The sequence below is a fragment of the Eschrichtius robustus genome, chromosome 19 (assembly GCF_028021215.1).
Source record: "Eschrichtius robustus isolate mEscRob2 chromosome 19, mEscRob2.pri, whole genome shotgun sequence".
Taxonomy (NCBI): Eukaryota; Metazoa; Chordata; class Mammalia; order Artiodactyla; family Eschrichtiidae; genus Eschrichtius; species Eschrichtius robustus.
Window position 1 is genome coordinate 5,262,001 of NC_090842.1, and position 23,277 is coordinate 5,285,277.

The 23,277-nt window shown below is 50.8% G+C and overlaps 1 protein-coding gene across 2 annotated transcripts in view; it reads left to right on the forward strand.

The window, feature by feature from the left end:
* Positions 1-23,277, forward strand: part of MBTPS1 (membrane bound transcription factor peptidase, site 1) — a 49,174-nt gene that overhangs the window by 24,794 nt on the left and 1,103 nt on the right. For both annotated transcript variants that reach the window (XM_068527383.1, XM_068527382.1), the window contains 13 exons: positions 1,110-1,261; positions 2,593-2,754; positions 6,738-6,882; positions 9,744-9,932; positions 10,364-10,536; positions 11,024-11,139; positions 11,618-11,774; positions 12,522-12,646; positions 13,347-13,424; positions 15,955-16,095; positions 17,925-18,056; positions 18,907-19,033; positions 22,248-22,378. In XM_068527383.1, coding sequence (XP_068383484.1) covers positions 1,110-1,261; positions 2,593-2,754; positions 6,738-6,882; positions 9,744-9,932; positions 10,364-10,536; positions 11,024-11,139; positions 11,618-11,774; positions 12,522-12,646; positions 13,347-13,424; positions 15,955-16,095; positions 17,925-18,056; positions 18,907-19,033; positions 22,248-22,378 — 1,828 coding nt within the window. The remainder of the gene's footprint in view (positions 1-1,109; positions 1,262-2,592; positions 2,755-6,737; positions 6,883-9,743; positions 9,933-10,363; positions 10,537-11,023; positions 11,140-11,617; positions 11,775-12,521; positions 12,647-13,346; positions 13,425-15,954; positions 16,096-17,924; positions 18,057-18,906; positions 19,034-22,247; positions 22,379-23,277) is intronic.

Here is a 23,277-nt window from a genome sequence, read left to right on the forward strand (position 1 = left end):
TGTTTCTGAGTAACTCGTCATTTAGGTCAGTTGGATTCATGTGCACTGGCCCTGACTGGTAGGGGGAGGGCCGGCAGTCCTCCGTGCTGGGTGGGGTGATTTTTTTTGGCCTTGGGAAGCGGGAGAAGCCAGTGAGCATGGCTTAATTTCAGCTCCGCTGACATGGGCATGATTGTATTTAGCTGGACAAAATTGAAATGACTCTAGCAAGGTAATTAGTTCAGCTGCATGAGCTTTAATTACGCGGCCGACTCCTCCTCCCATCTGAGCAGAGCTGCGGTCGCCGGTGCTCCCTCGGGCGGCACTTGGGGACCCTGACCTGCCCTCGGCGTCCCCCTGCTGCTCCAGCCCCCCTGCCATGTCCTTGGCCTTTATCGAGGCCTGTGTTTTGACGGCATTTTGAGAAGCGTTCCTGAATAATCTGTGGAGCTGCAGGTGAAGACGCCTTTGCTCAGTGTCCCACACGGGAGGATCCAGAGTCCATTTATGCTCGATTGCCGGGAAGGATTTTTTCACTTCAAATTGGTGTACTTCTTTCTTACAGAATATAACTCCTGTTGTAATTCTCATTTTGCCCCAGTTTCTGGGAAGCTTAAGAGAGTTCTCAGTTAAACTCTTATCCCAGGTTACTTGTACGGTTATATACTCACTGTTCTGAGTCATTCTTTCCCCTCTGGTGCCAGATTGAAATATCCAGTCATATCACGTACTTTTTCCTTGTAAAGGAAAATGTTCCTTTTTTTCCCCTAATTTTTAATTTTAATTTTCTGATTTTTCTAGCATATTTTTAATTTTTAAATTATCTAGAAATAAATCAGTTTTCAGCCTTGCACGTTAGCAAAATTTAAAATACTCACTTTTAAAATGCTTTGTGGCATTACTGTCATGCTGGTCGTTACAAAACGCACCAAAAATAATTTTATTTTGTATACTGTCATTTAAGCTTCTTCTGAATTGCAGTGAATTTCAGATGAAAACCAGCATCGTACTAAGGTTACAGTGTGTTTAGCTGACCCACGTTTCTGTTCTGGTTTTATTCACTCATAACTGCACGTGGCCGTGTGCCAGTGTGTGTGCCGTGGTAGAGACCACACTGCTTTTGCTTACAGGAGCTGCCAGGAGGCTATGGCCGCATGAAGCCTGACATTGTCACCTACGGCGCTGGAGTGAGGGGCTCCGGCGTGAAAGGCGGGTGCCGGGCGCTCTCGGGGACCAGCGTGGCTTCCCCAGTGGTGGCGGGCGCTGTCACCTTGCTGGTGAGGTGAGTGTGGCTCGGCTGGGAGGAGGTGGCGTCAGGGGACCAGGAGCTGAGTCTCGCTTGTCACCAGTTTGGCTGGATGTAGAGCACATCCCGGGGCCTCACCCTGTCTCTGCAGAAGAGGCAGGAGTCCGTTCTTTCTTAGGTGGTTCTTGTGGGCGTTAATGAGCCCGTCAAGCCTCCTGCTGTCAGAGGAGTGAGGAGGGGGGGGCCGTTGTGTCTTCCGTGCCCAGCCCAGTGGCTTCCCTACGTACAGATGTTTTCAGTGGGGAGGAAGCCTTTGCTTTCCTCATCTCCCTGCAGCAGGTAAGATGCCTCTGTGGTGGGTCAGGAGTGCTTTCGTGGTGTGAGAAGGAGCTCATAACAGATGCCGAGCGGCAGAGAAGCGCTTCTTCGTTTCCAGCCTCAGAGCCCGGCGAAGAGCCAGAGCCTGCGCCTGGTCTTGCGCTGTCGGCGGGAGGGGCCTTGTCAATCTGTGGCTGAGCTGTGAGCAATTCTTTTTTCCTGCCAGTAAGACTTGATGCCGCTTTCCTCCCCTCGCTTCTCCTTAGGTCAGATTTCCCATCTAGACCTATTAGAAAAGGTCCACCTACACTCCACGACCACCCATCATCGTCGAAAAATATTTAGCAGCTTAGTAGAGTCAGTTTTTCCTTACTGTTTACTGGATTTTCTCCCCTGCATTTAGGGGCTTGAAATTTACTTGTACTTACAACATGTAGATACACAAAAGTGCGTTTTAATGCTGGTGTTCTAAAGCAAGTGAGAATGGCTGGGCGCCGCTGCCCGAGTCCAGCTGCGTTCCGACGATGAACCCTCTACCAGGCCTGACCCACCAGGGTGACGCGTCACACACGGGCCTCCAAACAAAACAAGCACGTGGACGCAGCGGGCCTCACTCCGAGGCCGGGCCTCTTGGCCACGCTGCATCGAGTCCCCGCAGGACCCACCTCCACCCTTCCCTTCTCCCGGCCGGGCTGCGTCCACGTGTCCGGAGCCTGTAACTCCTAGCTGTTCTTGTCTCCTGCAACCTCTGAGGTCGACTGTTAAGTTAGTGGGAAGATGTGTTTTCCTGTTCAATTTAGTAAAAACGGGCGCTAGCCCAAGAGTCCATGTTCTCACAAGCCACGCGCAAGGCTGATGAGTGGTCAGTCCCTAGGCAGGTGCAGAAACGAGCACGTTCGTTCGCATCTTGCACGAGTTTTACCGAAGAAGCTCCTGTTAGATACAGATCAAGATGGGAGGTCACATGACTGCGCACGTACAGGGTAGGGATAGTCTGGTTTTCATTCTGTTGCTGAGAGAAAATGAGCAAATATGTTATTTTCCCCCAGCACAGTCCAGAGACGGGAGCTGGTGAATCCGGCCAGCATGAAGCAGGCCCTGATTGCAGCAGCCCGGAGGCTGCCCGGCGTGAATATGTTTGAACAAGGCCACGGCAAGCTGGACCTCCTCAGAGCCTACCAGGTCCTCAGCAGCTACAAGCCACAGGCCAGGTCGGTGTGCTTTCCTCTTGAACAGGCCTTTCTTCTCTGCACCGGGCTCCTCGGCACAGAGTAGTAGCCTCCAGACGGAACCAGCCCCCATCACACAATGCTCGGGGGCCTCAGGGAGAGCTCTGCAGTGCTGCTTCTGGGGTGCTGCCGACAGGATTGCTCCCCACTTCCTCATGTTCTGCTGTTTGTAACATCAGGGGTCTAAGGTAGTGATTTCCTATTTCTTTTTCTTTGTAAAACTTTCCTTTGAAATAATCTTAGGTTTACAGAAATCTGCAAAAATGGTATGGACATTCTCATATACCCTTTCCTCGGCTTCCCCTCAGGCCAGCACCTCGGTAGTCCGTGATTCCTCTGCTAGAGCTAACAGGTGCACCCTGATGCTGTGCTGGGGTTAGTCTGCAGACAGATGCGCAGTGGCCGGCTCCCCTCGTGTTCTTTGGTCCAGGGCCCAGGCCCCACGTTGCGTGCAGTTGCCATGTCTCCCTGGTCTCCCCGGACCCCTGACAGTTCATCTGTCTTGTCATTCATGACTCTGAGTCCTCTGATGCTTTCTCGTGATTAGTGAGGTTCTGTATTTTTGGCAAGAATTCTTTTTCACTTTTTATTTTGAAATGATTTTAGATTTACAACAAAGTTTTAAAAATTGGTGCACGGGGACTCATAAACCCTTCACTAGCTTTCCCTGATGTTAGCAACTTACATAACCATAGTAGAAGCCTCAGAGCCTGGAAGTTGGCACTGATACGTTACCATCTACTAACCTGCAGACTGTATTTGGGTTTCACCCCGATTTTCCCCACCCCTGTCCTTGGCCTGGTCCAGGATCCAGGCCAGCATCCGCGTTGCATTCAGTCGTCGCGTGTCCTTGGTCTCCTCCAGTTGGGACGGTTGGCTCAGTGTCCTTCCTTTTATTCTGGGTGGTGCTCACCTGCATCATGAAGTTTAGGTGATGTGTCAGGCTGGACCCTCCAGGAGGCAGATGCCAACGTGGACTTAGACGGCCAAGAGACCTCCTGGGGGAGGGGGCCTATGAAGGATGAAGGGGGCGAGGAGGGAGGAGTGGGAGGAGGACCCTCACACCCAGCGCAGGTCTGAAACCTTTCCCCATCACGGAGATTCCCTGAGCCACAATCGCCTGTTAGAGGCACCTGTGTCCCCCAGGGCGGGGCCTGCCCTGGTGCCCTCTGCGCTCAGTCCTTGGCACAGATGTAGTGGAGGGTCCACCGGTGTCCGTCAGCTGGGCTCCGCAGCAGGAGATCTGGTGCCGGGGGTGGCTCTGCCAGGCATCCACTGCAGTGACTGTCCCTTTGTGACTGCGAAGTGTCTTGTGGGGACGCCCTTGAAGATGATCTTGTTTCTTATGGCACAGGGAACTCTACTCAGTGGTCTGTGGTGACCTAAATGGGAAGGAAATCCAAAAAAGGGGGGAATGTATGTATACGTATAGCTGATTCACTTTGCTGTGCAGTAGAAACTAACACAACATTGTAAAGCAGCTATGCTCCAATAAAAATTAAAAAAAAAACCAAACAAACAGATGATCTTGTTTCTTAACATACTTTCCATCACTAAGTTTAGCGTCCTTTGATGGTTCCTCCCTGTAACAGTTCTTACTGTAGAGATTGTCCCATGGTGACTTTCTGTTTCTCTCACTCCCTCCTGCATTTATTGAATGAAATTCTGCTGTAAGGAAGAGCTGTCCTCCTCTCGTATTTATTCAGTTATATCAGCGTGGACACATAGGTACCTATTTTACTCTGTGGGTTATAATCCATTCGTGTCGTTGTTTATTTTATTGCTCATGTTGTCCCAGGTTTGGCTCTCTAGGGCTCCCGCTGGTTGGCTCCCGTGTCTTTTCAGCACGTCTCCGTCAGTTGCGGGGCACTTCCTCACTTTTTGGCAGCATTTCCGTGCCCAGTGTCGGTATCAGTTCTTTGCCCGAGCAGCCCTGGTCCTTTAATTGGAGAGTGGGTTTAGAAACGGACGCCTGGGCACCAGGTGTGCTCTTGGCAGCTGTGCTCATAGTGGTTTCTAGGCCCTTTGAGCAGACAGAGCTGGCGAGTGTCTGTACACACACACACCTGTACCTGTTTCTGTGTCTGTCCATGCAGTCATCTGTCTCCTGATCCCACCTAACATCACGACCCTCATCTTGAGTCTTCCTTCTTGCTGGTTATCCTTCTCCAGCAGCCAGAAGCCTGGCTCTCACTCGCCACGATGTTTATCTGCTCAGTCCTGGTACACACTTGTGGACAAGTTTTAGAACTGCTAGCTCGAACCGTGCTGAGAAGAGATATACTAACTAGAGGATTGTGTTCGTGTGTAGTTCTTTTTATCTTTAGCTTTATAGCATGTATAGCATCTCCTGTTTGCCAGAGTGATTTAGGTTAATATCTTCCTCCCCACCACACCCCTTTCAGTCTGGTTTTGCTGTTTATTTTCATTGCAGTTGAGTTCATTTGTTAGCATTTCTATTTCTTTTCGGATTCCCCCCACATCCTGGTTGATTTCAACTAGTTACGTATCGGGTTGTGGCTCTAAGGTTGGAGCTGCACGCAGAGCGCACCTGGCCACGTGTTGCTCCCCTCAGCCCTTCTGTGCCGCTCCCCCTGCCCTTCCCTCCACCCCCATAGGTAACAACGCCATTAGTTTTTGCTTTATCCTTGCATTTCTTTTTTCACACACGAGCAGATACATACCTACCACCTGATATCCCCTTTCTTACGTGAAGGACAGCATTACTATAAGTATTCTCTTGTACTTTTTTCACCTAACAGTATCCTGGAAATCACTTTGTGTCGGTTCACAGACATCGTTCTCCTCCGTTTTTTTTACAGCTCCATAGTGTAGATACCTTTGTTTATTCAAGCACGTATCTATATCTATATATGGGTATTGAAACTGTTTCCAGTATTTTGTAATTTTAAGCTGCTTGTGCCTGTGCATTTTAGTTTTGTTGGAGGTGTGTCTCCAGGGAAGATTCCTAGAAGTGGGGTTGCTGGGTCCAAGCTGAGAACAGAGGGCACTCTGCCAGGTCTCTCCCTTCTCCTCCAGAAGGGCTGTGCCGTGGGAGCTTGCCTGTCTGCCCAGAGCCTCACCTGCAGTGTCCGGCCATGCTCTACCTTCTGCCAATCTGACACGTGAGAAGTGCTATCTCAGAGTTGTTCTAATTTGCCTTTCTCAGGTTATGAGTGAGTTTGAACACTTTGTCTAGAGTTAAGAGCCGTTTTTATATCTTTCTTGTGAAGTGTTTGTTCATTTCTTTCACCCATTTTTCTTTTCTGGGGTTTTTGTCCCTCGGTTTTTACGTGTTCTTATGTTAGGGTGAGTAACCCTTTATTACAAGTATTTCTCCCAGTTTGTTGGTTGCCTTTTGACTTTGTGAAAGTGTTTTTGGCCATGTGGTTTTTTTCTTTTTTAACAACCATATTTGTTAGTCTGTCGTTGCTGTTGCCCCTGGATTTTGAGGCACGGTTAAGCCTTTCCCTGCACTGAGGTTAAGGAGGGACTCGCCCATGTTTTCTTCTAATGCTTGTTGGCTTTCTTTTATTTACTTGAGAGTATCCGATCCATTTGGAGTTTATTCTTGTGTATGGTCTGAGGTGGGGATCTTAATTTTATCTTTCGCCGAATGGCCACCCATTCGTCCCCGCTCCAATTATTTAAAAATCCATCTTTGCCCCAGTGCCTTGAGACTGAGTCCTAGGTCTGCTCTGGGGCTGGTCACATACTCGTTCTCCGCCAGCCGCAGCCACCAGATTCCAGGCTCGCAGAGGGGAGAGGTGACGCCCACGCATTCCGCCGTGCTGCCGGCGAGGCAGGTTGGCCAGGAGGCCTCCCCAGCACGGGGCGTGTTCTGAAGCCAAGTTCCCAGACCTCAGCCGAGGGCAGCCCTGGAGGCAGGCCCTCCCGAGGCTCAGGCCCGCCCCGCTGATGCTTTCCAACGCCGTCTACTGTAACACTGGATTTTTTTGTTTCAGTTTGAGCCCCAGCTACATCGATCTGACCGAGTGTCCCTACATGTGGCCCTACTGCTCCCAGCCCATCTACTACGGAGGGATGCCGACGATCGTCAACGTCACCATCCTCAACGGCATGGGTGTCACAGGAAGAATCGTAGACAAGGTGAGACTGCCCTCCAGCCAGCGGCCAACTTAGACGTGGCCCAGATTTACTCCTGCAGTTAAAAGGGACAGGTCCTCCTCCTGTCCGGGTGCCGGGGGACTGGAAGGTAGTGGTTTGTTCTCCCCTGAGTGCTTTATGTATGTCAGGGATATAGTGATGAGGCCAGTTTGCTACTCTTTTACTTTGGCATCTTGAGTTTGACTCCTGAATCAGCTAATTGCATTTGAGTCTTCATTTTCACAGTTTCCTGCCTATAATTAAAGGCTCACTTATAATTATTTTATTGTTTAATGAGGACACACGGGCCTTCATGTTTAGAAGGCATGGTCTTGATTTGAATTTTGTGTTTATAATTTGTTTTACACTTACTGTATAAACATTGTCACAAAAATAAAGGGTCGGGAAAAAGAACAGAAAAACCACTTCAGCCCCACACAGTAATAGAGCCACTATTTGAAAAAAAAGTTCAAATCATATTTTCTAACGAATTGCTGTGGTTGTTTAAATAGGTGTATTTAAATTGATTCAGTGCCCACCAACACTTACTGTATTCATCCTTGCTTTTTCATTTCCGAGTCCCTCATTTCATCTGTTTCTTGATTGCAGGATTTCACTTTTCATGAAGCTATCACAGAAAGTACATTTCTTATGATTTTGTGAGATTAATAAAGTCAGTTGCCTGAAGAAAAAAAAAAAAAAAAAAAAAGAATCTTTTCCAGCCCTTATCTGAAATAGATATTTTTAGTTATCTTTGTGTGGTAGACAAAGTTAGTCTTTTTTTTTTTTTTTCAGCTCTCACGTTATAAACATTTTTAAATGTTACTATATATAAGCACCGATGTTCTTTCTAATGGTTGCTTAATACTATGTAGAATTGTTGCTTAATACTATGTAGAATCGTTGAATCGTAACGTGCTTACTATTTCTTCTTGCTTGAACAGTTAGGTGGTTTTCAACTGCAAACATCTCACTGAATATCTTTGTATATATGGTTTTCTTTTGTTCTGAATTATTTTCTTAACATAAACTCCCTGGATTAGAATCCCAAGTGAGAGGGCATGAACATTATTAATGGCTCTTGGTACGTAATACCAGATTCTTTTCAAAAGAGGTGCATCAGCTCAGACTGCCGCTGATGGTGTACAGAGGGGTAGTGTCTCTGCTCTGGTGGTACGTCCTTTTTTTCCCAGTTGCATGAGGTTTTAAAATATTGAGATAAAATTCACATGCCATAAAATGCACCCTTTTAAATTGTGCAGCTCAGTGGTTATTAGTATATTCACAAGTAGCGATGCAACCATCATACTGGATAATTCCAGAACATTTTCATCACTTGAAGGAGAAACCCCTGTTAACACTTCCCATTCCCCTTCCCCCAGGCCCTGGCATTTCCTAATCCCCTTCTGTCTCCATGGAGTTACCTTTTCTGGACATTTCCTATAAATGGAGTGGTATGTTATGTGGGCTTTGTGACTGGCCTCTTTCACTGAGCGTAATATCTTTAAAGAGGTTCATCTGCATTGCAGTGTGTATAGGGCTTCACTCCTTTTCATGGCTGAATAGTGGTTCATTGTATGGATAGACCCCGCTTTGTCAGTCGGTGGACATTTGGTTTGTTTCTGCGTGGTTCATCTTTTAACTTTAAGTCTACAGGGGGTAGTCGGTACCTTGTTTAATGATTTGTAAGGTGCGTATCTGCATGTTTGTTTACTGATTGTATTTCCTCTTGTGTGAATTCGTGTTTCATTTCTTTGGCCCATTTTTCACTAGAATTTAGGTTGTCCCTATCAATCTGAACAAGATCTTCATTTCATAGAGAGATTAGCCACCATTGTGTGTCATGCAAAAAGATTGCCCAGATTGTTGTTTTCTTGTCTCTTCAATATTAGAGGTGGTTTAAAAACTTGGGCGGTCGGGGGGTGGTTCTATAAAAGTTTCACTTTTTCATGTAGTTGAATTTTCATCTTTTGTGAGTTCTTCTGTTTCAAAAATTAGAAGCTTATCCCTCCAGAAATATAAGAAAAATCTCAATTTTATTTTCTACTCACTTTCCTCTTATGCTTGTTAAATTTTAATGTTTTCATCTGTGTTGAGTTAGCTTGATACGTGTTACAAGCGACGGATAAAAGTTAATTTTCTGCTCTGTTGTTAACCAGTGGTCTGAAAAGCACTTATTAAAAATCCCGGTCCTTTCTCATTGTTCGCGATGCTGTGCCCTACGAATATTCTCCTTCTTTCTCACAGTTCTCTTTAACGTGCTGACTCGCTTGCGGGCAGGATGTCGCGCTCTGGCTTGCGAGGGAAGTGAGTGGTTTAGGTTAGCTTGAACCGTTGGTTCGTTGTGAGAGCTGATGTACGTCTCCCGTCTCGTGCTTCCCTTTCGCCTTCCCTCAAGCCTGAGCGGCGGGCGGGCGGGCGGGCGGTCCCCTTCTCGGCCGGCGCGTCCCCTGGGCGCCGCGCGCACTCCGCCAGCCCCGTCGCTGGCCCAGGCCCTGACTGCTGGCAGCGTGCAGCCGTGTCCTTTTATTATGTTATTCCTTTCAAGTCATGTGATTCGTTAAGCATACAGCCAGTTGAGATCTAACCCCAAACCTGGGACTGTCCTTTTCTGTAAGTTCTCTGCAGATACAAGCTCTCCGTCAAACCGTGTGTGTCCGCACTCCCCGCCTCCTTGTAGGCTTGCGGGAAGCTTGTCTTTAAAGGTGGAGTTGGTCAGCGGCCGTGTCCCCAGGCTCCTCCGGTGGGTGACGGCCTGGCGCTGCACGGCGGCCTTGGGCACGGGCTGCTTGGTGCCGGCTGAGCGGGGGGGGGTGACCGGGACGGAGCTTCTCACCCGAGCCTCTGCCTCTTTCCTCCCGCAGCCCGAGTGGCAGCCCTACTTACCGCAGAACGGAGACAGCATCGAGGTGGCTTTCTCTTACTCCTCAGTGCTGTGGCCTTGGTCGGGCTACCTGGCCATTTCCATCTCCGTCACCAAGCAGGCCGCCTCCTGGGAAGGCGTCGCTCAGGGGCACGTCACGGTCACCGTGGCTTCCCCGGCAGAGGTGGACGTACGTGCACGCGGGGGGCTCGTGGGGAAGGGAGGCGGGCTGAGCGCCGGGCGCTGGGGTGTGAGGTGCCGTCCCCGGGGGTCCCGGCCCGGCGAGCAGTGGGGTCACAGCCCGCTTGGTGAACGGGGCGTGGGTGGGCTGTTCTGTGCCAAATTTCAGGCTTAAGATGATTGTAAAAAGTAGGGCTAATGCTATGCAGTCTAGTTGTTTTTAGGAACCAGGTGCCTTAAATTTGAATTCTGAAACCCTTAAAAGAAGAATTGCAATGTAATTAATTATGATACACGAATGTCCTCTCCTAGCGTTGTTGTGAGAAATTCTTGTGTTCTGTTTGGGTTAAATTGATAAATAGAAGTGAGGTTTCCAACCTGAAAACCTGAAAGTTTCTTCTGAGCCAAAGGGACATTTCAAATTTCTTTTATTTTTTTCAGTCAAACAGTGGTGCAGAACAGACTTCAACGGTGAAGCTCCCAATTAAGGTGAAGATAATCCCCGCTCCTCCTCGAAGCAAGAGGGTTCTCTGGGACCAGTACCACAACCTGCGCTACCCGCCCGGCTACTTCCCCAGGGACAACCTGAGGATGAAGAACGACCCTTTGGACTGGTAAGTGGCCGCCAGGCCCGGTCCGTCCCCGCTGCTGCCCCCGTCCTTCCTCGGCGGGGCTGGGACAGGAGGACAGGTGATCAGTGGCAGTGATGTGCGGTCACCCGTGTGTGACCACCCTGGTTCACTCCCAGCATGTCTGCGTCGCCAGGCTGAACTTGTCCAGTGCAGGTGGTTGCTGGCCTTTTACACCCATGCCACCGCTAGAGTGATGCTTCAGTGCCCTTTACGAAACACTTCTTTGGCCACCCCTTCTCGTCATCTTATCTCCTTCGTGCGTGTGCTGCGCAGGTCATTTCCTGTTATCACCCACTTTATGTGCAGCCCGGAGAGAGCTGGTCTGAAAGACTGACTTTCGTGCCAGTGGACTGGCTCCCAGGCCTCTGTGGGCGGTGGAGCTGCTCCTTCAGAAGGGCGCCCTGTGGCCACGTGGCTTTTATTCCGAGTAAGGACTGTTGGTTTTAGTACCGGGCTTCCTGTGTTTCAGGAATGGCGACCACATCCACACCAACTTCAGGGACATGTACCAGCACTTGAGAAGCATGGGCTACTTCGTCGAAGTCCTCGGCTCCCCCTTCACGTGCTTTGACGCTAATCAGTACGGTGAGGGACACGGAGGTGCTGGCCCGGTGGTCCCGCTCAGCTGGGGAAGGGTGGAGGCAGGTTAGGGTCTCCCGCTGCCAGTGGCGGCCAGGACCGGAGAGAGTGGCCCGTGTTCCTGACGTTCAGCTGAAATGAGAAGCTCTCAGAATCACTGGGGACAAGGACATTTGTACACTTCTGTTATATTATTTTTTTTAATTAAAAGAAACTCTAGCACAGAATTTTGCTTCTCTTCGGGTGAGTGAATATCCTTCACACAGAGCATCACCCGTGAAACAGGCCGCAGCTGGCTGGTGTCCGCGTGCTGTTGGGCCCTGATCCTTTCTCTTTCACCCCCTTCTAAAGCGGAGCAGGGCACAGACCAGAGTACGAGCAGCCAGTCACCGGAGTTGTCGAGGCCAGCGCAGCGCCGTGCTCCTGAAGCGGCGCGGTCCTGTGGGGGCGGCGGCCGTGCTCACCCCGGCGCTCTCTCCTGCAGGCACGTTGCTCATGGTGGATAGCGAGGAGGAGTACTTCCCCGAGGAGGCGGCCAAGCTCCGGAGGGACGTGGACAGCGGCCTCTCGCTCATCGTCTTCAGCGACTGGTACAACACGTCCGTGATGAGGAAGGTCAAGTTTTACGACGAGAACACGAGGTACTGATACGAATCGCTATTTGCATGAGAAATCTGACCTTCTGGGAATTAAATTCCCCCCAGCAAAGACGTAAAGTGATCGTTTGGCCTGTCGGTGGTCTTTTCGGCCGTCCCGGTTCCGACGCCTGGTGAGGGCAAGCTCTCTCTGCATTGGCGGACATGTTCTTGAAAGTTGCCTGTGAAGGAAGTAAACTGCTCATTGACCCAAGTTCTGACTGAAAGGGTTCCTTGTCCTTGTTGATCTTAGACGCTTCGGCTTTAAATTTCTGTTAAGTTCTTTTCCGCTCTCCCACCTCTCCTTTACCGAATCTGTATACATTTAAATGCACCAAGAAAACAGTTATTTTTAAAGAAACCTTCCAGTAGATTGGTTATCGATGAAGAATTCCCAGCGTGTTATGAGTATCTCATCCTTATGATGTATGTTCTTTCTTCAGCGTCTGTGGCTTGAACTTCATAAGCTGCTTTCTTCCTTTACTGATCCTCTCAAGGTCTAGGCTCTCTGTGCAGTGCGTTTATGTGAAATGTGGTGCGTTTCATGAAATAAATTGAGCTCTGATTTATTCTGCACACCGGCAGGAGCGTTTACGTTGTAATGTTAGTCAAGCCCAGGCAGTTAGGCTTGTTTTTAGCTGAAACCTAGCGTGGAGGGACTGGACGCTGGTGGGAGAAGTCGGCTTTGTGACAAAAATATCAAGCGTTTGTGGGACGCTTTAATCCTTCGCTAAGTCCCTCTCACTTTCACAGGCAGTGGTGGATGCCGGACACCGGAGGAGCCAACATCCCAGCCCTGAATGAGCTGCTGTCGGTCTGGAACATGGGATTCAGTGATGGCCTGTACGAGGGGGACTTTACCTTGGCAAACCATGACAGTAAGGTTTTGTGTTTGTTTTTAGTAGGGCTCATCATTCCCAGAGATGGGCAAGCAGAAGCCGTGCGTCTTTGAAGTCTAAGTTTCGGAGAGAGAGAGTGATGTGATATCACCTAAGTAAGCAGGGTCTGTGGAGAGAACTGTTCAGTGTCTTCACAAAGGACGCCTGTAACACTGGGTGTTAACCCTAGTTTTTGTCCAGATTTTTACAATGAAAATACTTCCTGCGAGCATTCCTAACTCTGGTACCACCTATAAGGTTCTTTGTGTCCTGTATGTTCCCAAATAGGTCATACCCCCCAGGCCCCTGATAATGTATAAATTCTGTTTATGAAATAATTGCATCTCTCATTTGAGAAGTCCCCCCCCCCCTTTCATTTTGGTGGCTAGTTTCTAAAACAATGTCTTGAACGTTATAGTCCCTATCTCTGCTTATCCTGACTTAGGTCGTCCCCAAGTCTGACAGCTCCAATTCCTAAAATCTACCCAGAAACCTTAGATTAATAGAATAATTCAGCTTGAATTTTGAGGTAATTCCCTGCAGTTTGTGCGACCAGGCAGTAACAGCAGCTCCTCTCTTAAGCTTAGAAACAGCTTTAGAAAATACACGATGTCTACAGATTGCATCTGCGGTAAGTGAGTAGCTGCTGATGAAAGCATTCAGTGTTTCTAGGTTGTAACTTCGAACGACTGTTTTCTAGTGTATTACGCGTCGGGGTGCAGCATTGCTAAATTTCCAGAAGATGGCATAGTGATAACACAGACATTTAAGGACCAAGGTAAGGAATGCTATTCGTATACTTTCTGGGTTCCCTTTTTCTTTCTTTCACATTTTTTAATCACAGTCTTATTACATGTATAATTCACCTACCGTAACATTCATCCTTTTAAAGTGTGCAGGTCAGTGATTTTTAGTGCTTTCACAAGTTGTGAGGTCGTCATCACCATCTAATTCCAGAACACTTTCATCACCAGAGAAGAAACCCCGTACCCATTAGCAGTTTGGATTTTTTAAAAATTCTTTGCAGTATGTGTATGGTACTTCAGGTGAGATGTCTTGTGTAATATGTTCTGGGGGATACACAGAAAGATAAGACAGTCTCTTGCTACTGATTGGAATATGTGTGTAGTGACCACTGCAAAATTAGTTGACTTTCCTACCGGAGAAGAGGGGCTTTTGAATATTTGTAGGGTTTTTTTTTGACACTATCTTCAAAGTTGCTTGAAAGTTTTGTTACTATCTATGAATTGTTCTGCTCTGTGATTGCCAGATTACTAAAATTTTAGAAAAATGTTGACTGTGCTTTGAACTTCTTAACTGTGTAAACATAAAGAATATTACAGTCATCTCCTAAAATTCCCTGAAGAATTAGAAGGGAAGAAAGGTCGTTACTTTCAGTTTTGCCTTTTTACTACAGACAGCCATCACCTAGGAAGGCAAACGATGCCACGTCCCCTGGCATCAGTACCTGTGACACTGCTGAGTGCGCTGAGGAAACCGGGGTGCGGGAGGAGCGGGGTGCCCCGGGCTGCCTCTGCCCTTCCCGAAGGCGGCCGCCGCCCCCGTCCTGCCCAGGGTGCTCTTCCCCCAGCCCCGCCCTCCAGAGCCAGGGTTCCGCACCATGTGTCCCTCTCGCCTGTACGAGGCTGTGAGAGAGTATTCCATGACCAATGTGATGGGCTCACGGAAACTTACAGGCTGGATCCAGTTCCTCGTGCAAGTTGATATTTTCTGTTTCAGAATGGAAGGCCCCCTTCCTTGTGAAGTTTGTCATTTTCTGTAATTGGAGGTCGGGGACAGTTTCCCTAGTTGAAAGTGACAAGAAGTCAGGATTTCTCACTCATCGGTTTGTGTCTACAAGGTAGAATTTACTTCTGTGTTGCCTGGAAGGGGCTCTTTCCTTCCAGTCAAGGCAGAGTCAGTCAGTAAGTAGTTCTGTGTTCATAAGGGTATATTTTAACTTTAAGAACGTAAATGATCCTGTCTTCCCAGCCCGCTGGCACAATTTACCGTGGGTTAGTAATTCTTTCTGAGATCCGTTGCTCACAGGGCAGTGTTGCTTCTGGAAACTCCCCTGGGGTGAAGGCCGTGGTCTCCTTGTCAACTTGTTGCCATCTGGTTGCTCCTTTTTTTGGGGGGGAGAGGAATCAAAAGTGGGTTTAAGGGTGCATACTTTATTTTGGTGTTCTGCTAGCCTGAAAATAAAAATTAATTACCTGGGAATCCTTTTTAAGGGACTTCTTATTTCCAAACAGGCTTTAAGTTGAGTAATCTTTTGGGTACAAAATAGGAATTTGAAAATCTGGGTTATGCTGGATCAAAAAGGACCCTATTGTCAGAAGCAAAACTCTGTCAAACCACGAGGCCAAGTGGCAATGCTGTGTGCACTTTCCCTACATCATCTGTTTTACTGTCGTGTCTCTCCCTCCCAACAAAGAAAATCCTGTTTTCCCTTCCACTCAGTTCCTAGTGGGATTATACGTAGAGAGCAGGAAGCGCTGCATTTTTAGAGCCACAGACATTTTAGATGTGACCAGCGCAGTCGATGCTGGATCCTGGTGCCAGACGTGTGTCGTCTCCAGTGTGCGGGATGCGTTTGCTTCAGGGGTGGAGACTTTGATTATGTGATAGTGTCACCAGCAGTTGCTGCCGTGGCATCTGCGCGCTGTTGGCTTCTTGATGTGGTCAGTGTTGTAAGTTGTGTTGTCTGTTTGGGCAGAGGTGAGAAGTCTCTGCTGTTGGAACGTTTGTACTGTATTTATGAGATTCCTGTAACAAATACCTTAAATCGAAACTGAAACTATGTGGGCGTATGTTCTAAAAATTAGTTCTGGTTGTCCTAGCTTTCAGTTATTAAGCATGAAGCCTGGGCACCAGTGTATATAACTGTGTCCACAGAGGTACCTGTGTGTTGAGCAGGAGCTGCCCCTTGTGTGTGTGGTCCGAAGACATAAGCCTCTCAGCATAATAAGAAGAGACAAAACTTTGGGTTTGGCGGATAAAAAGAGAGAAGCAACACCTCTAGGATTGTGAATACTATGTACCACCATTTCAAGTGAAAATGGAAAAGGAGAGTTATGGGAATATACGTATACACATATGTGAATTTTGCTACAGCCCAAATTAGTGGCACTTTATATGTTGTTTTCTTATCCTAAAAGTTGGCACTGTTGTGATTATTAGACTTTGCTGTGGGTTTTTTTTTTGCAGGGGGGTCATACGGACTGAATGTCAAGGTAAGGGGCAACTGGAAAATTGTTCATTGCTCCACAGAACTTCTCACTGCTGTTTCTGTTGTGTTGTTTCAGGATTGGAGGTCTTAAAGCAGGAAACAGCGGTTGTTGAAAACGTCCCCATTTTGGGGCTGTATCAGATCCCGGCTGAGGGTGGAGGCCGGATCGTGCTGTACGGAGACTCCAATTGCTTGGATGACAGTCACCGGCAGAAGGGTGAGAAGTGCTGGTGCGGCCGCAGCGGGTGGGCCTTGGTGGCTTTGAGGTTCCCGCCCCTTCTCCCCCTTGTCCCTGGACAGGCACCCATGAGATGCTGGTAAATAGAGGCTGCTCAGGTGAGCCAGGTGCTTGGGATGTTTTGATAGGCATCTCGGGCTGGGCGTGTTTAATAAGCAAAGCAAAAGCGCGCTTGCAGGCTGCGCTGCCTTCCCCTCCACGCTCGTTGTGCTGAGGCCGGCGGAGGCCAGGCCCTCCGTGTTTTGGTGGGGAGGCCAGTCTACCCGGTCTCTGCCCTCCCTGGCGTCCCTCTCTGGAGTCTGTGTCCCTGGCACTGCTGCGCAGGCCCCCTCTCAGGTCTGACCCACCCTCTTCCAGCACTTGGCCCTCATCCCAGACTCGGGAGTTTCGGCCCTCGTGAGGGGTGCTTGGTATCATCGCTGGGTGTGAGGTGGGGGCAGAGAGGGGCAGCTGGCCCTTAGCGCCCCTCCTCTTCCTCGGCATCTCTCGATGCACCTTCAGATCTGGGGGTTTGAGCTTGGCCAAAGACTTTCATTTTTCTCATTTTGTAAAGGAGGCATGGACGGGTGCAAGTGTTCCGTCTCTTGGCTGGTGAGATGATGACCAGACCAGGACCAGAACCTAGTCTTTCAGGTCCCTGAGGACGGGGGGCAGGAGGGGCTGGGGGAGTCGTGTCTTCATGTGCAGGCAGTGACCAGGCTTCACAGGAGGGGCCGAGGCGGCTTTGAGCGTGAGCTGGGCGTCTGCGCTGCGTCCGTCCCCCTCTCTCTCTCTCCCTCTCTCTCTTTCTGTGATGTGAAGGTTAAGTGACCACGTTCCTAGCATTTCACATAAATCCATAGAACGTTTTTTTTTAAAAAAACTCAAAAGTGAAGGTTAAAGTCATAGTTGAAAGAAGATTAATGTTTTATTTCTACAGAGATTGTCTTTTAAGACCTGAGATCTCTGGTGAGTCTTTATTAAAACTGTAAATGCCTGAGAGACTGTCCTGGTCCTTACACTTCCCTTGTCCGCCTGGAGGAGCTTTTGGGGCCGGGAGCACTTGACTGGGTGCTCCGTCGGGAGACAGGTGCGTCCTGCCGTCCCCTCTCTGCGACCCTCATCCCGTCTGCGCTGGTGTTGATGGGATGCGGGGCGGTGGCAGCTGGGGAGCAGCGGTCCCAGGTTTAAAGTCAGTGCAGCCCCTCATCTCCTGATAGGAGGGATCCGTCCGTGTGGCCCCGTGACGGGGGCTGTTGAGTGCAGCCCAGCACCTAGGCCCCCTGGGATGACCCCCGAAAATAACTGACCGTTTTCAGCTTTCCTACTTTGTGGTCGGGGCCCACTGACTCAGGGCGGCCCAGACTGCTAGACTTTGTACTTGCGTTGACCTTGAACCCACCTCCCTGGGGCGTGCACCCGGTGGTCCTGGCTCTACCCTCACCTGAAAATCTAGATCCCTCCCCCAGGACAGCCTGCGGGTGTTGGCGGGAGCGTTGGTGCCCGGTTCTCCCCTCCTCTCTCGCGGACCCCCGATCTCTGGGCGGTTCTGCTCTCTGTGGTGGCACGTGGTCCCACCGTCCCTGCAGGAGCCCCTTCCGTCCTTGTCGTGAGGAACCCAGAACCGAGGGGCGCCTGGGGGCTGGGAGTGGGGCCTGCGTGGGCTGCCGATGACCGTGAAGGACGCGAGTGTCCCATGACCAGGGCTGTACTGGGACCCGACCTTCTGCCGTCCTGTTTCCCCCTTGTTCGGGGGCCAGCTCTGATTTTCCTGTAGAGGTCGCTGTAAACAGATCTAGTTGCTAAGCAGCCTGTTGCTGAACCCGCAGACTGCTTCTGGCTCCTGGATGCGCTCCTGCAGTTCACGTCGTACGGGGTGATGCCCCCCAGCCTCAGCCACTCGGGGGCTCGGCAGCGCCCGCCCAGCGGGGCGCACTCGGTGGCTCCGGAGAGGATGGAAGGTGAGTGGCCGCGGGGGTGCCCGCCCCCGCCCGTGTCGTCCCACGAGACGGGCTCTTGGGAGGAGCGGCCGGCAGCTCTGAGCGCTCTCCAGGTACCAGGCGCCAGGCCGGGGCTGCTCACAGGGATTACTCTCTAAGCCCTCTCGGGACCCTTGAAAATAGGTACTTCTTTCCGGTTCACAGAAGAGACAGGGCCCCAGCTCGCCTGGCGGGTGACGGCCCCGTGGCCGCGCAGCCCGAGCCCCCTCCTCCCAGGCTGTCCCTGGACGCTCGGTGCGAGCCGCGGTTGGTTCTGAACTTCCCAGTAGCCGCGTTTAAGGACTAAAAAGGAACAGGTTAAGTTCATTGTGATAAAACTCTTTAGCCCCATTCACCAGAGCGCTGTTATTTAAACATGAGACACCCACCCTCTCAGTCGCTCAGTAGCCGCATGTGGGCCGTGGCTGCAGTAAAGGACGGCACAGATGTGAGAAGCAAAAAGAATTTTGAAAACGCAGATTTTCTTTTTGGCCTGAGCATTACACATTTGAGAAGAGAAAGCTGTTTCCACGAAGTGTATCTACAGGTTAGACTCCTCGAGTATAGCCTCGTGCGTGTAATTACGGTCAGTGAGGCAGCCCGGCCGCTGCCGTGTGTGCAGCGTGGCCACTTGAGAGGGAACGGCCGTCCTGATGTGTTCGCTCACGCTCGGCAGCAGCCAGGCCTCGCCCCTGAGCACCTGGCAGACGGGCGAGAAGCGCGTGTAGCGGGCCTGACGGCCGGGACGCAGACAGACAACTAATGAAGCCTTGTTCTCCCCCTGCATCTTCTTAACAACGATGGCCCGGGTGTCGGCATGGGTGCTGCCCAGGGAACCACCTGCACCGGTACTCCAAGGTCCTTGAGGCCCGGCTGGGAGGCCCTGAGCCCCGGGCGCTGCCGGCCTGTCCGCACCTGTCGTGGGCCAAGCCGCAGCCCTTGAATGAGACGGCTCCCAGGTTGGTGACACTGTGCTTTTCCACTCCTTCTGCTGGGTTTGTGATTCGTTGCCTTTCTTTCTTTTTTTTTTTTTTTTTTAACAAGAGGGAACGGCATTTTACTGACATCATTATCGAATAATCAAGTCTAACTTGTCACTTTGTGATGGTTTTTTAAATTAGTGAACTCCCGTATTGACCTTCAGAGTTATGCACCCTGGTGGTATCCTGCATAAAAGCGCTTTGGGTGATCAGCCTCCCGTTAGGTTTGGTTGGCTCTTGGTTAAAAAGCTTGTCATCTGACAGTGATGTCCCCTTGAAGGGAAGCTCTGGCTCCTTTAGTTCGAGGTTCGGGAGTTGAGCGCTCCCCACGTGCGGTGTTGATTCTGGGATACAGACAGGGTCTTTCTGTGTCACACCCGGGGGCAGAGGCTTCAGGAGTAGATGTGGGTTCTGGCCTGTCGCCGGGCCCGGAGTCGCGTCTGTGCCCTCACCCTGGGCTGAGTGTCATCCCTGGTAAAGGGACCTCTTACCATGACAGGCGCAGACGCTGTTGATCTGCCTGCTTCTCCATCTGTCAAGCTCAGCCTCTTCATTTCTGTTGTTTCCTTTCAGAAGCCAAAAATTGAGTGACCCCTGCTGTTTCTCTGTTTGGGCAGAAGAGCCAGCTCAGGCCGCTGGTTCCAGGTTTTCTCTAGATCAGTCCCTCTCCCTGTTTCTCTCCTGGGCATGCCTGGCCCCAGCAGGACAATCTCCTGCTCTGGTGAGGAGATGTGAGGTCCTGGTGCGGTGACGCAGGGGCGCGTGTTCTGGGCGTGGCTGTGGGGGCAGTCCCACCCCCTTGGCTCCTGGTCCCCTGAGCGACGCCGCGAGCAGCTGTTTCCCCTCACGGGCAGCACACCTCACGCACGCGGCAGCAGGTTCCCCTCGGGGGGGGGGAGGGGGGCCCTGCCTTCTCTCCCCCACCAGCCTGCCCACTTCGTGTGGGTCTCCGTGTGTACAGGTGTCGGGGTGTGTGTGGCAGGGCACGGGGGGCCACTGTCTGCATTGTGAGCCACGAAGAGGGGGCTGCCTGCAGGAGGCCCCGAAGCTTCCTGTGCTTTGCTGTCGTCATGAGCAGAGCACTGAGCGCGCCACTCACTCAGTGAGTGACGAACACGTCATCTTCCGAACATGCTCGATGGGAAGCAGGATTGTGGATTCATCACGCTCTCTACTCGGCGGCACTTCTGGTCCTGAAACTTTAATTACTGAGTACTTTTCCATTTCAGTTACCATGCCATCGTTTAAAAGTTTCTGATAAGATTCCATTTTTACATCTCATTTATTTATAACCTGTCATCATCCTAGTATTCAAACCAGACTTGAACTCCCGCTGTGGTCGGCAGTCCACGCCCAGCGGGCAGGGGCTGTTGGCAGAGGTCCCTGAAACCCCGTTACTCTCCACGGAACTGCTCAGGACGCTGAGAACAGATAACAGTGTCCTTGGCGTCTGCGCGTCCCCATCGAACGACGCCTCAAGGCCCAGCCTGGCCCGTCGAGGGTGCTGATGCTGTGCAGCTCCTAGAACTTGACTTTCACTGTCGCTCCCAACACTTCCTTCTTAATACACCCACCAGGCGTCACCTGTATCTCACACCTCACCTCTTGGTGAAAATTGGTTCTCCGTTCTCATCGACCCAGATCTAGGTCTAGATTCTGAATCTCTGAAGCGACGCGAGACAGTGTCAGAGAGCCCTGGAAAGGCTCAGGGTCCGTCAGCCCAGCGCTGAGTGCAGGCGGCCACTCCGTTCCTGAAACCAGGACTCATTTCCCGGAGTCGTTCCTGGGCGTCAGGCATCCGTACCCGGAGCAGTTGCCGGAATGTCAGACCTGTAAGGAGCCCCTGGGTGAGGCTAACCTTCTGTCCTCCCTTCGGGACGTTGTGAAATTCTCAAATGATAACGTGGTGCGCTGTCACCCCGTCTGCTCCACGAGAGGGGGCCACTGCCAGGTAATTAAATTCCAGAACAGGAAAGCACCGTGAGAATTAACATACAACCCCATGTACATTCACCTGCAGGGTTATAAAGCTGAAATGTCATTGATTCTGTAACTTAGCATTGTCAGTTTAATTTTCAGACTGATTAAACCTGAAAAGTAAACTTAAATTATATGAAATAGAACAGGTTATAATACTCGGCATTTTCTGAGCAGTTGCCCGGTCGGACGGGCAAGATAGCAGCTTATCTGTTTCCTGCTCAGAAAACCTCTTCACAGAGCCAGTGTCTGTCGGCTTCCTGCTGACCTTCATCCTGATCGCTGATAGAACTGAACTCTTTGCTCTCTCTTGGCCAAAGTGAGAGATGGGCCAGCAATTTCCAAATGAATGAGAAGCGGAAAAATGGCGAATTCATAATTTGCAAGCATATTTTATTCTTTTCCCTGATTTTAGCCACAGCAGTCTTCAGATTTTCCATTCTCACTCTTTGCTCTAACCTCTGTGTCTTCCCAGGCTGCTCTTGGCAGTATACCGGCCTCTCTTCCTCAGTTACAAGTTGTATTGGCCTGAACAGGTTCTTCTGCAGATCTTAGAATTAGTGATATGAATAACGGTGCCATCGTAGCAAGTCCAGTACATTCTGCAAAGCACGTGGGTTTCCTTTCTTCATCACTGTGGCCCTGCAGGCTAGGCAGATGCTCATTCCTTTATTCCCATGGTGTCTGTCCGCGCCTCGGTTACTTGTGTGTCTGCCTTGTTCTGCCTCCTGAGAGTGGTGTCCTTGAGCACCAAGGTGACGGCTGGCCCCTGGCACCAGGTCTGCCCCCTTTGCCGCCGTGGTTTGCGTCCGTCAGAGAGCCGTGCCCACGGCTCTCCTGCCTCGCGGTGGAGACTGCGCACCTTCCAGCCGGGCCGTGTCCACTCACCTGCATCCGCCGGCTCCTTTCAGAGGTTACGTGTAGTTTTCTCTCCTTCTGCCGGGTGACGTTTCTGGTTTAGGCCAAGGCAAGCTCGAGTTGCTGGTGGTGTAAACCCTCTAGAACTGATCTTGTGTGTACGGACTTTACTTGGCGTTCTTGTCTTGGGGCCTGGAAGTGCGCTTCCGGTTGTCCACAGTTGTGTTTAGGTAGACGTAGATGGGACATCGTTTCACGTTAATGTTTAAAGCACTTTCTATTTCTCAGGGATTGGCTCAGCTTCCTTGGGCCAGTACAGTTGCTTATTTGTATTTTGTTTGAATCCGTTTTCCTGAAGTAATCTTTGGAAACACCAGAAGCTACTCTCCATCGACCTGGACAAGGTGGTGGTACCCAGCTTCCGACCAAATCGCCCTCAAGTGAGGCCCTTGTCTCCGGGAGAGAGTGGAGCCTGGGACATTCCTGGAGGTCAGTTCTTCGGCGTTTCACTATTGGGCTGAATCATACTATGGTTTGTTCAAAAGAGCCTCCCTCCGTCCCCCAGGAGGTGGGCCAGGCCGTTCGTGTCTCTGCCTTCCTGGGACCACGGGGGTCCTGGCTTTCTTCGTGGTACAAATCAACAAGGCCAAAAGCAGACCTAAAGGATTAACATGTTGTCGTCTCTTAGAAAATTCTACTTGAATTTTCAAATTAGAATTTCTTTTATGATGTCCATCTGTCACAGCATGGCCCCTGAACCCTCAACCCAGACGTCTTCACCGATTCTCTGCCCCGGCCCCCCTAGGATGGGACTTCCCTGAGCTGAGATTCTCAGTTAAATGTGGGGTGTCCCTCACCCCAAGTGACATCAAATGGTCCCCCCAACCGGCCAGATAATGGCTTTGGCCTCACCGGACTGTCGGGGACCGGTTGTCCTTTATCTGGGATGATTGGACCAAGTCATTCCAGAGCGTGGGCTCCTCTTCTGTTCCAGAAGCCCCTGTGCTCTTGCACGAGTTTACAGCTCCCCAGGGGCACTTCTCCTGGTGTTAAGAATTGGCCAGGAGCTCCGGGGATCAGGAAGGGGTACCCTGGCCCACGTGGTCCAACCCTGGGGACTTTGTGTGCTGACGTCAAGCTCCTGAGGGCCTTGCCTGCAGGTCCCGGGGTGCACTGATGAAGGTTAGTTCTGGAACCCCAGCGTCACTCAGTTACAGAGCCGTGTGACAGCACAAACCCAGGTTCCTCCGATGGCCACTCTCAGTTCCCGACCACGTGTCCCATCTGCGGGAGGCCTTCCCAGCGGCGGAAGCGTGGCCGGCCGTCCTCACCTTCCCGCCAGGCCGCCTCCCTCTTCCCCCTGTCCAGCTAGTGTAACACCAGTGCCT